Genomic DNA, 16,964 nt, shown 5'->3' with positions numbered 1-16,964 from the left:
ATGTGTGGCCTCCTAGAAGCATAATTTGGTTAGTTAGTAGAGTCATTTGAAGAGCAAAGAAGGAAGACGGGAAGGAGGAAGACAAATAAGTATCGAAATATGCCATCTTGAGGGATGAAGTATTTATATCCACAAAGCTCTGGAAGGAAGTGTGGCTCTATTTAGGAACCAAAATACTTCAAAAGACTCTTTCCTACTGTGATGGAGAGAAACATGCTAAAACCACTCAGGCTTTAAAGGAGGGACTGCTGCCTAGATTCAGCCAAATAGTGTAGTTATGTTGATTAGAAAATGAAATACATATGACATCCATAAACAGCCAAAACATGAAATGAAGTAGCTACATCTCATACCTAGTTTGTGTTCAGAAGGGTTGCATGTTGGTGGAAAATGTTAGTAATATGGTTGGTTATGGGATTTTATAAAATGACATAATAAACCATATCTCAGTCTGCCAGTAAGTCCATAGGGTATACAGCTGACCTCACTGTACAGACCTTACCCCCAGAATTACTATGATTACAGAATTGCTGTTAAAGAGCCTTTGAACAGAATGGCTTAATAGCTAGAGTTTAGAAGGTACCTCATGGATAGATAAGAGAGCTCACCAAGCCTATGAGCTGACTCCATTCCTGGAACTCAGAGTAGAGAGATAGAGAACTCGTCCTAAAAGCTATCCTCAGATAACCTGCATGTGTCATGCATCTGCACACCCGTACATACCCCCACACTAATCACAAGTTGGTCTGGTGCTGTATATACACAAATGCTAAATTTTGGGTCCCAAGATCGGTAAATCAGTTTTTGTTCTGTAAACCTTGCTCTCCAATTATCTCTGATTGGTTAATAAAGAAGGTTGGACAGCCTATAACTGGGTAGTCAGTTGTTCAGTTTGGAGGCTTAGGGTCTCAGATATGGACCACGAAGTGAGTAGGAGGAGAAAATGAGAGAAAAACGAAGAAAGAAAAAAAGATGTAATGAGATGACATGACCTGATGTATGTCAGACCGGACATACTGGGCAAGTAACCGGGGGGGGGGGGGGGGGCTGGGAGGTAACCAGACCAGCTTAGATTAGTTTAAGTTATACCTGCCCAGTTATTGTACTTAAATCTTGTTTAAATTAATCAGTTGCCCTCTATCTCAATTATTAGGGAACTAGCTGGGTCATAATAAAGTCCTCAAGAATTATTACATATTAATAAACATTAATAAATATTCAACAACAATATCTTGTGTTGTTTTCAAATTATTTACTCTCTCACCCACAAAAATCCCATATTGACGATGTCAGTTAAGATGGAATGAGGTGTGAAAACACTTCTTAAATAAAGACATGACGTAGCAGAGAGAATACAGTTTTCTGAAAAGTGGTAAGGAGGACTGTTCAACTCGGATGTAATCAGACCCTCAACACAAGGTTGGACTAAAGCTCTGATTAGAGGAGCAAGGACCTGTCAACTTGCAGAAAATGAGAGAGACAGCACACAGGGCGGAGGGAGGCTATGGGCTTCTACTCTACAGGGCTGGGCAATTGCTTTTCAAGCAAATGAAAGAATGAACGACCCTGCAAGGTAACTTAAGGACCATCATGGCTGCTTCTTCTCCCTCAGACAGGGCAGAGAGGTTTCCTCCAGTATCAGAAGGATAGGATGACTTCTCCCAAGGCCCAAGGGGCCATGCCATGCTTAGCAGAGAGCCACATGGTAGAACCTTCGCAGTAGAATGTTAGCCCACCTCCATCTCCAAGTCCATGGGACCCATTATTCTGTTCTCTACTATGAAGTTGACTTTCTAATTCACATGGTGTAGTATCTATCTTTATGTGCCTCACCTTTGTCATTGGGCACAAAGTCTTCCAGATTTATTCTTGTTATGAGTAACAGGATATCTTTTATGGTACATAATATTGCATGTGTGTGCACTCCTTATGTACTCATCTTTGGTGGTTGTCTTGGCTATTGTGAATGAGGCTGTAGTGAACTTGGCATCTACTTACATCTGTGACATCCTAATGTCATTCCCTTTGGACTTATGCTTAGAATCCAATTGTTGGGTCACACAGTAGCACAGAGACTATATTGATCTACACTTCCACAAACACAAGGATTCCATTTTCTCACAACTTAGCCAACATTTTCCTTCTGTCTTTTTGGTAATGATAACTCTATCAAGTATGAAATAATCTATTGTGCTTTTATTCACATTTCATTGATAATTTTAGTGATGCTGAGTATCTGTTCATGTACTCACAAGCTAAATGCATATTTTCTTTTGGAAAGCACCTTTTCTAGGCCTTTGTCTACACTAACACACTCCCACCCAAGCACACACAGCCACACTTGCACATGAATACACATGCACTCACACCTAGGCACACACATGCCACAGGTACACACAGATGCACACACACTCACGCACACGCACAGCACGCGCACGCACACATACACAAACACAGCCCTGCTTTTTTTCTTGCCATAGTAGCTGCTTCTACATTGTGGGTGTTGCCTCTCCTTACAATGTATAGTTCCAAACACCTCCCTTTCCCACTGAATGGCTCCCACTCTGTTGACTGGTAGCTCCGTTGTGCACAAGCTTTTTAGTTTGATACACTCTCATTTACATACTGAGCTTCTGCTGCCTATGCTTCTAAGGTCTTATCTGAAAAAGCACTACTGAACTCAGGATCAAAGGTTTTTCTCTGTTTCCTCTACTAGTTTGAGGACTTATGTTAAAATCTTGAATGTGTTTTGAGTTGATTGTTTTGTATGGTGAAAGGTAAGGATCCAGCTTCATTTTCCTGCATAAGAATATTCAATTTTTCCAACAGCATCTGCTGAGTAGACTGTCCTTCTGCCATTACATTTTCAAGATCAACTCAGCATGCACAGGGCATGCTGTTACACTGTCTCCTATCGAACCAGTCATGGTGTGTCTCTTAGTGCCTGAACCATGCATGCTGTTTTGCTGACTATGGCAATGCAATATATTTTGAAATTAGTACTGTGACACTTCCCACTTTATTAATTTTGTTCACTTGATTTTCTAGGGTAATTTGTTATGGCAGCAAGAACAAAAACACACCTTATCAATGCCATCTAAAACCTACATGTTCTGTACATTTTACAGTATGCACAGTACATGCACATATGTGTCAACTGTATATAGTCCACACTGCATATATACCAATCACTTATCTCCTTTTTCTGCACATATAGGTATATATGCATAGAGACTGAGGGAGCAGAGAAATATCTGGCCTCCATGCTCAACAGTCCATCCTGCTTTTGGACTCCACATTCAAACCCCAGCACTGATCATCTGTCAAAAACAGTGATCCACATCATTGCTTACAGGATATATAGCTATATAACATACAGTAAGAACAATAATGCAAAGAGTTAATGCAAATCTCTCAAGGACACAGGTCAGCTGCACTATCTTTACTCAAACAGCTTCCCATAAGTTTATAACTATGATGGTCATAACTGTGATGAGAATATTTGCATATGCTATCATCACTGTCTGTCTTCAGTCTTTTAAATGTGGTACCATTTCCTAATGCTATCATCAGCGTCTATCTTTAGCCATTTGAAGGAGCACCATTTCTAGATCAGCATGAGCCCACCTTGTCACAGATCCACTTTTTAGGGTCTTGACTGCGAAAGGTCGTCTGTCCATAAGAGCCAGAGTTATACTTGCTTGACGTGTGGATCATTGGGATGTACTTCTCGTTTTTATGGTTGGAAGTAAATGGCAAAAACCTGAAAGGACAGTTAGGCAATATTCATGATTAGATTTCCATAGACAGCTGATTCAAGGAAAACAAGGGCTTGAAATCACAACACCTGCACTCCCCTTCAACCTTGGCCGCTGCTGTCAGAAGTCCTGGCTTCTGGGACACTTCCTTTCCTAATGACAGACATGCTCAAACTTTTCTATGAGGATTTTTGTGGGTTTTAAATATACCATAATGCTAAATATCCAATTGACCATATGAAGGTGCCAGAGTTTTCAGAATTTAGATTATAAACAAAATGTCATTTTATAATTGTATAAATCTCAAAAAAAAAAAAAAAAGACACACAACAACAAACCCTAAAACAAAACACAGGGCAAAACACACACAACACCAGCACAGGAAGTTCTTGTTGAAGTGGGTTTCTTCAGCTCTCATATGATATCCAAGCGAAGGCACGTCTGCTCAGGTGTGAGTGACAGTTTCGAGTTAGCACTCCCTACAAAATATTATTATTATTATTCCGTTACTCCACTCAGCTTTCCCTCGCTCCTGTACTTGCTTACCTGCACACTTGGCTTCCAAGTCTTGACTTCCATACAGGGCTGCTGTGAGCAACAAGCAACCTCATGTGAATGAAGCATGTAGCAGAGTCTGAAGAGGACATGAGGTCAGCAAACATGGGGAGCAGGCCCTTGAGAAGCGCCTGGCTGCCGCCAGCAGCACACTGATATGTGTGACTAGTTTTGGTATCAGCGGCTCTACATGAAAGCGTAACCTTCACCCTCCCCAGCACTGCCACTGTTATGCTTTTGGTGTGACCTGATGGCTTCCTCCGCTGGTTCTGCCAAATCCTCAACGAATTCACCAAATAAGAGTAAAGGAACAAAACTGTTTCAACCATCCATGAGAAAGAGGACAGAAGACAAGAACACAGCTGGACACTGCGACGGGGTTCTCAGCAGGTGGAAGAGGACTGGAAACTTGTAACCGACAGAAAAAGTTTGAGAAAAATGAATGTTAATTCAAGTGTCAGAAGAGGGTGATGCCCAAGAAAGCTAAAGCAACCTGCCCCGCAGAACTCTGGGAAAGGTCAGGAACTGAAGCTGAGGTCACTGCAGAAAGTGAGGTTGGGGAATAAAGCTGAAGAGGGTGGATCAAAGGTCATGTAAGGAGGGGCCCCTGGCCTTTGTCTCTCCACTATGCACCCATGTATTCATAAGAGAGAAACCCAGACACTCTGACATGAAGACTCCATCCATCCACTCCCCAGAACTGACACAATGCAATGTGCATCAATGTGAGGGAGGCACCAGATGGAATGGAACCATTTTATTCCACTTAACTAGTTCTTCCTCTGCTCATCTGTAAACGACCTGTCAACTGGACCTAAGCAAAATCAGGGCAACTTCTCAAATACTTAGCAAACTTCCAGAGAAGTGTGCTCAAGGCCCAGCCATGGAAAAGAATTTAATTAAGAGGTTATAATGTGGTGCAATGGAGTCTCTTTATCAAAAAGCCAATCACACTCAATTCTTGGCCAGATGTGTTTCATAACTGGAAAAAACAAGGAAAAACAAAAACCTCAGAGGAAAAAAGTGTCACCAGTATACTGACCAAGAGAAAACTCATTAGTTTTTAATAAACAAAACCCAAGGAGATATGCTGCCTAGGAAATAAGAACGGGGTGCCTTTTCCAAGTAAAAGGAATATTTAGAAAAAAAAAGAAAAATTTGAAAAATATACAGCAAGTTGAAATAACCCACTGAAATATTTTAAAAATTAGAGTTTGAAAAAGTAAAATTAAGGTTCAGCAAATGTTAAGCCATTACCATGTATCAATATTTTCACACAATACATTTATTTAAAACAATATATTTTAAAATCTAAATCTAAATTAAAAAATTATTTATTACTGTGTTCATATATCTGCTTAAACAATAATGGAAAAGTCTTACTTCATTCATTTTCACTTTATTTTAAATTTTTGCCAATGAGCTGCTTTATATTTTTCAATAATATTTAACATTTTAAAAACTCAAATAGAAAGCTTTGAAGTTTACAAAGTTAATTATGGAGTCATGAAGCATTTATGCAGGGAACACAGCTTTCATGAAGACAAACTGTGGTCTTTCCAATGCTAATTTGTACATGCGATGGACATCACAGACATGTAGAATTAATGTGGCCCCAGTGTCCCTGAGTACTCATAGATGGTGTTATGAGTGGCTGCGTTTTAGTTTTTGTCTCTCCTTGAATGGCATCTCAATACATTTTCTTTTGTGTCTGTGCAAAATTTGATTATGTGAAAAATAAAGGTATGGATAAGGCCCATGAATTAATCCTACTTTCATTCAGACACAGTGATTCATTGAAGGTACATATATGTGTGCTCTTAAGAAAGTGTAGATATGTGTATAAACTGTATATTCAAAAATATACAGGAATCAGTAAGCAGTAGAATCAGGAAGCAGTAGTTAAAAATGACTTCAGAAAAAATGATCTATTGTAATGGACACTGAATGTTAATATGCTTAATATAATTTTCCACACAATACCAACAAATTACTCTTCTTTTTCCTTTACAACCCTGTTTAACTTTCCCTCTTTTCATATAATCTTATTACTGTCTTTCATAATTCTAGGTTTTCCACCAACCCATTCATTTTTGCTGACGGATAATTCAAATCATGAAGCTCAATCTCCTGTTTATTCACGCCTCATATCTTCAGCTTTGCTTGGACTTTTTGCACTGCATTCCATCTGTCCACTCTTTTCTGAACCCTACCTACCCTTTGATCTTCTACTCCCATCCTGCCTCTGGGCATGTTCCTCCTATTGAAATGACCCACTGTTCATCCTCAGAGCCCAGTTTAACTCTTGTCTCTCCTAGACAGCAGAATCCACTGATTCCAACCAGTCTTGTTTCTCCATTGCCTGAATGTTTGTTCATTTAACTGACACAAAAGAGATATTTCTATACAATTATCCCTTTGAAAGATACAGATATAGGGGTGGAAGATACAGGATACTTGAATGGAATTATCCTTACAGGAGGGGGCAGGGATCTGGGGGAGTGCACACAAATAAAATGTGATGTTTGTGGATATAAGCACAAGAGGCAACAAATGAATAGAGTAAGGCTACGTTTGTTTATGAATGTATGTTGGTGTTCTTTACTCAAGGGAGCTAGGGACTGGTGGCAGGTTAGGACTTTTGCCTTGGTAGTCGATTAAGAAAAGATGAACACAGTCAGGAAGCTGGTGATAGTTATTTGTGTGTGCCTGTGTGTGTGTGTGTCTATGTATGTTGCTCTGCCAATAGCTTAAATTAGTCAGATCTGTGGCTTAGACTCAACTGGAAATATTTTCCAAATACCGTATGCCTATGAGCAGAACTCCCTGTGGAGTAAACCCCAAGTCGACATACATTTTAGTTTCCCTGATAAAGAACCAGCTCCCCAACACTAAAGCAAATTCCAGAAACCTGTATTTAATCTTCTGTGTATAGTCTGTCCTAGGAGGAGAAGGGCATATTTTCATCACCATGGTTTTAGCCACCAGTTCTACACTAATGACCTCTATGTCTCTCCCAGCAGAACCAGGTCTTTCTTTAACAAGAGAGCAGCCTTTTCCAGTGCACACAGTGATGCTCAGCAGTGCACAGTAGAGACTCGAATTACAAGCAGTGCTGCTGCCTATCAATCAACTGCCTATCTTATTAACCCATCTTTGCTTGCCATTTTTAAGGCCATCACCATTTAGTCAGCCATCTAAGTCAGAAGCCATCAAGTCTTTCAATGGCTTTTGCTCTCCTCAGTCAGGAATTCTTGCTCATGGCCAATCTCATAAGGCATGTATCTGCCTCAAGTGACACAGGCTTCTCCAATCTATCCTTGATTCAAGTGCTGATGGGATGTGTCCCCTGACTTAATATGTCTGTGTTCTCGGGGTATCATCTCAGTGGGCCAGTTTGATAATTCAAGTTAAGCAAAATAAATCCTTTTCCACAATTATGACTGGAAAACCATTAACTGAGTCTTCTGTAGTCATTCACAAGGTACCTCAGAGAGCAAAGTGAACCACTGAGCTGGGTGCTTCAGGCACTGCAATGGTTTCATTCATGCCATCTCCTATGTTCCTGTCCTCACTTTACCTGGGTAACAGCCCTCAGGTCTCTTCTAGTCTTTCGTACACTTTTAAACTCTAAATGGAAATGCACTAAGCATTATGTGGGAATATATGAGGGCTATGAGAGAACAAACATTTGGGTGTTAAGATGTTCCAACACAAGGATATATGTGAATATGACACAGAAAAACTCTACAGGTATCACAGCACAGAAAATTCAGTCAGTTAACTTTTCCTTTGTACATTAGGCACTCTGTTAAAAGAGTTGGTACACTTATGACAAGGGCTGACAAAAGGAATAAAACACCTCCCAGTGTTTCATCTAATTACATAGACTACATGTAATATTCTCAAGTATATTGCTAAACAAGATATAAAGGACTGAATTACACAGTCCTACAAAAGTCAAACTTCTTTTTATTTTGAGGGCTTTAAAGATAGAACTCTAGTGTTTTGTGGTCATGTAGTGAAGACCATTTTGTTTCTCCAAAGAGCCTGGTCAACAAGAGAGCATACCGCTTACCACATGCTAGTGGAATAAAGGTTTTTTTTTTTTATAGACAGATTATAGAGCATCTTAATTACAAAAGCTTATTATCTATATCCCCAGTGCCATTAGAAAATTAAGCTAGAGAAAGGAAGGCAGCACTTTGTGAATTTCTAGTCGAAAGGAGCTGGAAGAGGCCTAGGAATCGTTAGGAACAGAGTAATCAGGCTCGGGTGTGCCCTGCGGCACCCACGGCTAATGCAAATGCACAGAAACTGTTCTCTCCCTGCATCTTTGGAGTAGTCTGTGTATTTTGTATTTTAACTTTATTATTTTTTTCTAGTTTTTTCTATTTATTTATTTCCACTTTTAAAATTTTATTTATTATACTTTATTCACTTTGTATCCCCGCTGTAGCTCCCTCCCTCGAGCCCTCCCAATCCCGCCCTCCCTCCTTTTTATCCTCCCCTGCCCCTTCCCCAGTCCACTGATAGGGGCAGTCCTCCTCCCCTTCCATCCTACCCTAGCCTATCAGGTCTCATCAGGACAGTCTTTCATAGTCTTCCTCTGTGGCCTGGTAAGGCTGCCCACCATGAGGAGGAGGTGATCAAAGAGCCAGCCACTGAGTTCATATAAGAGACAGTCCCTGCTCCCCTTACTAGGAAACCCACTTGGAGACTGAACTGCCATGGGCTACATCTGTGCAGGGGTTCTAGGTTATCTCCATGAATGGTACTTGGTTGGAGTATCAGTCTCAGAAAAGACCCTTAGGCTCAGATGTTTTGGTTCTGTTGCTTTCCTTGTTGAACTCCTGTCCCCTCCAGGTCTTTCTATTTCCCCTTTCTTTCATAAGATCCCCTGCACTCTGCCCAAAGTTTGGCTATAGAGTCTCAGCATCTGCTTTGATACCCTGCTGGGTAGAGTCTTTCAGAGGCCCTCTGTAGTAGGATCCTGTCCTGTTTCCTGTTTTCTCCCTCTTCCGATGTCTATCCCATTTGCCTTTCTGAATGAGGATTGAGCATCTTACTCAGGGTCTTCCTTCTTGATTAGCTTCTTTAAGTGTACAGATTTTAGTATGTTTATCCTATATTACATGTCTAATATCCACTTATAAGTGAGTATATATCTTGTGTGTCTTTCTGCTTCTGGGATATCCCATTCAGGATTATCTTTTCTAGTTCCCACCATTGGTCTGCAAATTTCATGATTTCATCGTTTTTAATTGCTGAGTAGTATTCCATGGTGTAAATGTACCATACTTTCTGCCTCCATTCCTCTGTTGAGGGGCATCTGGGTTGTTTCCAGGTTCTGTCTATTATGAATAAAGCTGTTATGAACATGGTTGAGCTAATGCACTTGTGTACTCTAGCATATTTTGGATATATGCCTAGGAGTGGTGTAGCTGGATCTTGAGGTAGTACTATTCCTAATTGTCTGAGAGAGTGTCAGATTGATTTCCAGAGTGGTTTACAATCCCACCAGCAATGGAGGAGGGTTCCCCTTTCTCCACATCCTTACCAGCATGTTTTGTCACTTGAATTTTTGATCTTTGCCATTCTGATAGGTGTAAGGTGAAATCTTAGGGTCGTTTTGAGTTGCATTTCCCTGATGGCTAAGGATGTTGAGCATTTCATTAAGTGTTTCTCTGCCAAGTCAATATTCCTCTGTTGAGAATTGTCTGTTTATTTCTGTACCCCATTTTTTAAGTTAGATTACTTGATTTGTTGCTGTTTAACTTCTTGAGTTCTTTATATATTCTGGATATTAGCCTTCTGTCACATATAGGGTTGATGAAGATCCTTTCCCAGTCTGTAGGCTGTTGTTTTGTTCTGATGACAGTGCCCTTTGCTGTACAGAAGCCTTTCAGTTTCATGAGGTCCCGTTTATTGATTGTTGATCTTAGAGCCTGTGCTGTTGGTGGTCTGCTCAGGAAGTTGTCTCCTGTGTCAATAAGTTCAATGCTCTTCCCCACTTTTTCTACTAATAGGATTAGTGTGTCTGGTTTTATATTGAGGTCTTTGATCCACTTGGACTTTATTTTGTGAAGGATGTTAAGTATGAATATATTTGCATTTTTCTATATGTAGCTATCCAGTTATACCAGCACCATTTGATGAAGATGCTATCTTTTTTTTACATTGTATGATTTTTTTGGCCTCTTTGTCAAAAATCAAGTGTCCATAAGGGTATGGGTTTATTTCTGGATCTTCTGTTTGATTCAATTGATCCACACATTCTGTTTCTATGCCAGTACCATGCAGATTTTTATTATTGTTGTTCTATAGTACAGCTTGAGATGATGGATGGAGATACCTTCAGAAGATCTTTTATTGTAGACAATTGTTTTAGTGATTCTGGATTTCTTGTTATCCCATATGAAATTTTTTTTCAAGGTCTGTGAAGAATTGTGTTTGTGATTTGATGGGAATTCCATTGAATCTGTAGATTGCTTTTGGTATTTTACTATGTTAATCCTGCCAAGCCAGAACATGGGAGATCTTTCCATCTTCTGAGATTTTCTATTGTTTTCTTCAGAGACTTGAAGTTTTTTTTCATACAAGTCTTTGTTTTTTTCATACAAGTTAGAGGTACACCAAGGTACTTTATATCTTTTATTGTGAAGGGTGTTGTTTCCCTAATTTCTTTCTCAGTCCATTTGTTTTTGTATACAGGAGGGCTATTGATTTTTTGAGTTAATTTTGTACCCAGCCACTTTGCTGAGGGTGTTTATCAGCTATAGGTGTTCCCTGGTAGAATTTTTGGGGTAACTCATGTGTACTATCATATCATCTGCAAATAGTGATACTTAGACTGCTTCCTTTCCAATTTGAATCCCCTTGATCTCCTTTAATTGTCTTATTGCTCTAGCAAGGACTTCAAGAACTACGATGAAGAGATATAGGGAGAGTGGGCAGCCTTTCCTTGTCCCTGATTTCAGTGAGATTAATTTAAGTTTCTCTCCATGTAGTTTGATGTTGGCTATAGACTTGCTGTATATTGTCTTTACTATGTTTAGGTATGTGGCTCATATCCCCGATCTCTCCAGGACTTTAGAAATAAACAAACGTTGGATTTTATCAAATGCTTTTTCAGCACCTAAGGAGATTATAATTTTTTTTCTTTCAGTTTATTTATATGGTAGATTACATTGATGGATTTCCATATATTGAACCACTCCTGCATACCTGGAATGAAGCCTACTTGGTCATAGTGGATGATATCTTTTATATGTTCTTGGATTCATTTTGCAAGTATTTTGTTGAGTATTTTTGCATCAGATTGGCCTGAAATTCTTCCTTTGTTGGGTCTTTGCAAGGTTTACGTTAAGGTGGCTGTGGCTTCATAGAATGAGTTTGGTAATGTTCCTTCTGTTTCTATTTTATGGAATAGTTTGAAGAGTATTGGTGTTAGCTCTTCTTTGAAGGTCTGGTAGAATTCTGTGCTGACACCATCTGGCCATGGGCTTTTTTTGGATGATATACTTTTGATGACAGCTTCTATTTCCTTAGGGGATATTGGATTATTCAATTTATTTACCTGGTCTTGATTCAGCTTTGGTAAGTGGAATCTATCAAGAAAATTGTCCATTTCATTTACATTTTCAAATTTTGTGGTATACAGGCTTTTGAAGTAAGACTTAGTGATTGTTTGGATTTCCTCAGTGTCTGATGTTATGTCCCCCTTTTCACTTCTGATTTTAACTTTAAGGGGCTCTGCTGAGTAATAAATGCTGAACACTGTGCTAGTAATTAAAATAAGTGAGTTACAAATACAAGTTGAATTGTAAAGGAAACAAAAAAAATATATGATAATGCCTGTTATCATAATATATAACAGTTCAGAAACATGGAAATTATAAATGTCCACGGTATTCTTTTGTTAATCAGCAATGGATTGTTTCCTTGCTTTTTAGTATTCTTTAATGATAAACACAGATCTTATCCATATGTAGCATATTTTAATGTCTTTTAAAAGGCTGCTGCTAGTTTAATCTAGTCTTTAACCTTTTCCTATAACATTTTGCCTAAATAGTGCCTATGAAAAGATGCAGACCTTTAGAAACACTAGAAAAGGTCTCGAAGTATTTCAGCATTGACTAGCAGTCCCATGTAAGCCAAGTTCATTACTGCTTTCTACTCATCATAGCTAGAGCAATTGGAAGCAGCATAGATGACCATCAACTGATGAATGGATAATGAAAATGTGGTACATTCATACAATGCAAAGTTTTAGTTAAGAAAAATAAAATTAAAATGAAATTTGCAGCTACACAAAATTCTGAGTGAGGTACTCCAGACTTCTCCCAGTAAACGTTGTATATTTTCTCTTACATATGGGAAGTTTTCTACATGTTGTGCTACAATCTGAATAACTATAGAGGTTAGGTACCTAGTAAGAACTAGTGAAGAGAGGAGGAGGATCTGCCAAGGAAGAAATGTAATATATGGGGGAGATACAAAGAACAAATTAGAATAGGAAGATTAAATGGGGAGATGGATGGAAGGACAGGAGGGACAACTAATACTAAAGGTCACTTGAAGAAAACATATTGAAACCTACTACTATTGAAGCCCTTTAAAATGTATACATAAATGAAAGAAATCTAAATTGAGTCACCAAATAAGAGAGGAGAGAATGCTCCAACTATGTATCTTATGCTACCAAGTAAAACCTTCAGTGCCAGGAATGGGTTATATCTTGTTGTCCACCAAGTGGGCTCCATGGAAACCAGCGAACATCAGAAGCTATTGTCAGGGTTATTGGTTGTTCTCCACAACCTGATAGTAAGGCCCTATTATAAAAGACAACACTCATGTCATCAAACACACAGACGTGGAGATGCTACACAACTAAAAACTATTGATTAGTAATCATGGTCCTAGAAGGTAATCTGCACAGTACCAGGGGAGAAATGTAATCATCACTATCACTCAGCTGCAAATCCTCTGACTTACAACAGCAACCTGTCTTCAAGAAATATTGGTGTGATGGTGGCACAGGCATTACAGGAACAACAAATCACTTCTAAAATTGTATATAAGGCCTACTCCATGAGCTGAAACCCATACCTAACACTGCTAAAGTATCCAAGAACATATGACTAAACAGGAAATGGGTCTAGTGAAAATATATGACTGTTATTTTGTTAAATGAACATAGCGATAAAACAATTCCAAATTGCATTCTGCTATGCTCACAGGTTAGCCTCACTGAACTGTAACTGTTGGGAATTAACAGAGACCCACAACTGGACAATTTAAGGAAGTTGAGAGACTTTGGAGCACTAAGTGGAATGTCTTCATCAAAACCCTTCCCTGAAGGCTCAGGAAGCTATGCAGAAGAGGTGGAAAGGTTTAAAGATCAGGTGTGGTGGATGACTCCAAGGAAACGGTGTCTTCTAGACTTATCAGGATGACACATATATGAGCTCAGAGAGGCTCTGGCAACACTGATAAAACCTTCACAGGTTCAAGCTAGATGGGGTCCCAGAAGAGGTAGAAGTGGACACAGGATCCCACCCCTACCCAAGAAGCTTTCTGCAACTGATAGACCCTGACAAAGGAAGAATTGGTTTTCTCCAATGGTGTCTCACTGGGTATATATGCATTACACTGTAGAGTAGATCTCATGCCCAGAGTAGTAGGACAACGCCAAATGAGCTAAAGTGTATCTGTGTGAACTTTTTGTATCATTTTGGCATTGTTTGACATTTTTTTTGTTTCATGTTGTTTGTTTATTTCATACATGCACATGGCCACCTTTTCAGAGTGCTGATGATCTGAACTCTGGTCCTTGGCTTACACAGCAAATATTATTACCCACTAAGCAATCTTTTCCAGCCCCAATAATTAATGGTTGTTTTTATTTAGATCATTCTACATTACTAGCTCTCATTAATACAATAGGTAACACTCCTATCCTTCAGACAGACCAAGAAATAGAGGCATGGAGTGGTGAAATTCCTTTCCTAAGAGGATTAAGAGCATCCTGCTGATGTGGGCGAGTCGTAAGAGCACACGCTGATCGAGGGGAATCATAAGAGCATACAGCTGAAGTGAAGGCAAGATTTGAACTCACGCCATTCTAATTCCTCCGAATAAAATGCAATGTCAGCTTGATGACAACATGAAAACAAAAGGCGCTCTGCATCAAAACCACACATGAAGTGCTCCCTATGTGGCCCTTGGGTCCTGACTGACACATAGATGGTCACTGAACAAGCCGTAGGCTGGTAACAGACATCCTTCCTTTGACTTCTCATGGTAATTTGTGAATGTAGGAAGAGGGTCCTCCACATTTAAAAATACATCTCTGTGGTACTTTCATCATGAAATTATCATAAGCAGAGGCCTAGAGCCTAGTGCTGACATTTCTCCATGTGATACAATTGGGGTTATCCACCACACACAATGCAAGTGTTTCCGAAAAAGCTACAAAGCATCCGTATTTCAAGCCATGAAAGCAACTGCTTAGACAGGCTGCTAAAAGCTTCAATGGTCTGAACTTCTCAATGAGTTCTTCAGCAGTTCTGACTCACCTTGTTTCTGAGAGGCTTGTTAATCTCAGAATCCTCCTCAGTGTCCTAAGGCTTCAGCAGGTATGAAGATCACAGGGACACACATTACTTACCGGTGGTCTGGGGAGTCTCCAAGCACCTCCTTTTGGGATAACACTGATGTTTGACCTTTCAAGGCTGACCAAAAATACTCTAAATGAAGGCACCATGAAGCCTTAGAACACACTGGCCTCTACGCGTGCATCGGTGGGACAGCCAGCAGCACCAACAGTGCTGGTAGTTGTCTTCCCTTTCTTAAGCTTTGCATTGTTGAAAACAGAAAAGTAATCCTGAACTGGGGATCATGGTATACCTGGGACCAGCACAAAGGAGGATAAGGAAGGAGAAGCCAAGGTTAGGACTAGCCTAGGCCACACAGCAAGGCACCATCTCAAAATAAAAGCAAAAATAATTTTAGGACATACCTGTTTACATATTTATGACTATGCTAAATGTTTTGTTCAAATTTGGGCAGCAGCATCTTATGTAATTTTAGAGGTAAATCTATATATTTTCCCCAAAACTAATTGGCAAAGGTATTTTTTTTAATTTTTGATACATCGGGTTAACTTGATCAGATACTGACACAATATACTCATAAGTTACAGTCATTTTCATGACAAATTGTGGTTCTAAAATTAAAATCTAGCTAATCCCTTAGGATGCATGACCATTTTATTTGTATCTAAGTTTCTGAAGATTTTTATTATTCAGGATTTGTTTAAAGCTTCTTTATCCTAATTAGTCATATGTATTATTCTTGACTGTTGTAATGTTTGAAATTCACAGTGAAGGAGAAAGGTCACTCTTGTTTCTTTGTAAAACACATTTTAATGAATTTGTAATTACTATTGTAAGAGTTATTGCCATGTTCCATACAGTGATGGTTAGTAGTTATTGTCTATGGCATTTTATATGTTATAGTATGCTATTATATAGGAATTTATGGTAGTAATTTATATCCTACTCAATTATTACATCATAATTAAAATCACTTGTATTATTACCATTATCTTTTAGTACATTAAATGCTAAAATACTGTAAGATACAGTGCAATACTGACTATATCAGACAGTCAAGGATAATAACAATAATCACAATAAGACCATTCTGGATTTACAATGATCTGCTATAAGTTACACAGGACTGCTGTGGGCAAAACTCCAGAAGAGAAAGGAAACATCAAAGAGAAAGATGTTCTGTGTTAAGAGCCATGTCGCTAATACTATTAAAACAATTTACCACTGACTAGGCTGACAGTGGTAAAGACTATGGAGCCTGTGTTAGCCTCCACGCTTTTATCCTCCACAGTTATAAACTAACCTCTTTCGTTTCCTAACTCAAAAAACAAAAAAACAAAAACTGCATTGCACTGTTGTGTTCAGACACAAGCAGTCCACAGAAGGTGTACTTGCTTTGTTATGTGGCATTTTGAAAGCATCACAAACAAACAAATACGTGCTGCCATTGTCCCTCTGAAAGGATCTCTGGTATCCTCTCCTTTGAGAAGCACACACACAAACGCCAGGTAAGGGGAGAGCATATAGATCCACATTTGCCTGTGAGGAGAGTATACATTTTTACCATCAATATTGCTCTCTCCCACAGCATTGTGTGCTGACAACGATTGCCCCTAAACAGGCAGAGAGGGACTTTACCTTTCTGCACAATAAAAGCATGTCAGCAAACATGGCCCAGCTAAGTACTCACATCTTGTCATTCACGTTACGCATCTCTTCCTCTACCTTCAATGCCTCTCTGGCCAGTTGCAAGTGGTTGATGGGTTCTGCCACCCTCAGGGTGGGCTCCAGAGGCTTGTAACGCTGCTGCCAAACTTCATTGATGTCTCGGAAGGGTCCCTAAAAAAAAACAGGGCAAATGTGTTTCACCATGGGAGAGGCCCAGACACGTTGACAATTGTGATGCTAAACTTCTGCAAAATATAACAAGTTTATTTAATTATTTTTAAATAATTTTTTTTCTCAGAAATATAACAAGCAAAAAAAAAAAAAAAAAAAAAGGTGGTGGTGGCTTATGCCTTTAATCCCAGCA

General features: G+C 39.2%; 1 protein-coding gene across 3 annotated transcripts in view; it reads right to left on the bottom strand.

The window, feature by feature from the left end:
- Window positions 1–16,964, bottom strand: part of Spata17 (spermatogenesis associated 17) — a 175,173-nt gene that overhangs the window by 40,183 nt on the left and 118,026 nt on the right. For all 3 annotated transcript variants that reach the window (XM_055609178.1, XM_055609177.1, XM_055609179.1), the window contains 2 exons: window positions 16,623–16,771; window positions 3,628–3,763 (listed from right to left, as the gene is read on the bottom strand). In XM_055609178.1, the coding sequence (XP_055465153.1) occupies window positions 3,628–3,763; window positions 16,623–16,771 (285 nt within the window). The remainder of the gene's footprint in view (window positions 1–3,627; window positions 3,764–16,622; window positions 16,772–16,964) is intronic.

The sequence above is a fragment of the Psammomys obesus genome, unplaced genomic scaffold (genome assembly GCF_907164565.1).
Source record: "Psammomys obesus unplaced genomic scaffold, mPsaObe1.curated_primary_1811, whole genome shotgun sequence".
Classification (NCBI taxonomy): Eukaryota; Metazoa; Chordata; class Mammalia; order Rodentia; family Muridae; genus Psammomys; species Psammomys obesus.
Note: the sequence above shows the minus strand (reverse complement) of the source record. Positions and strands in the feature narration are given on the sequence as shown.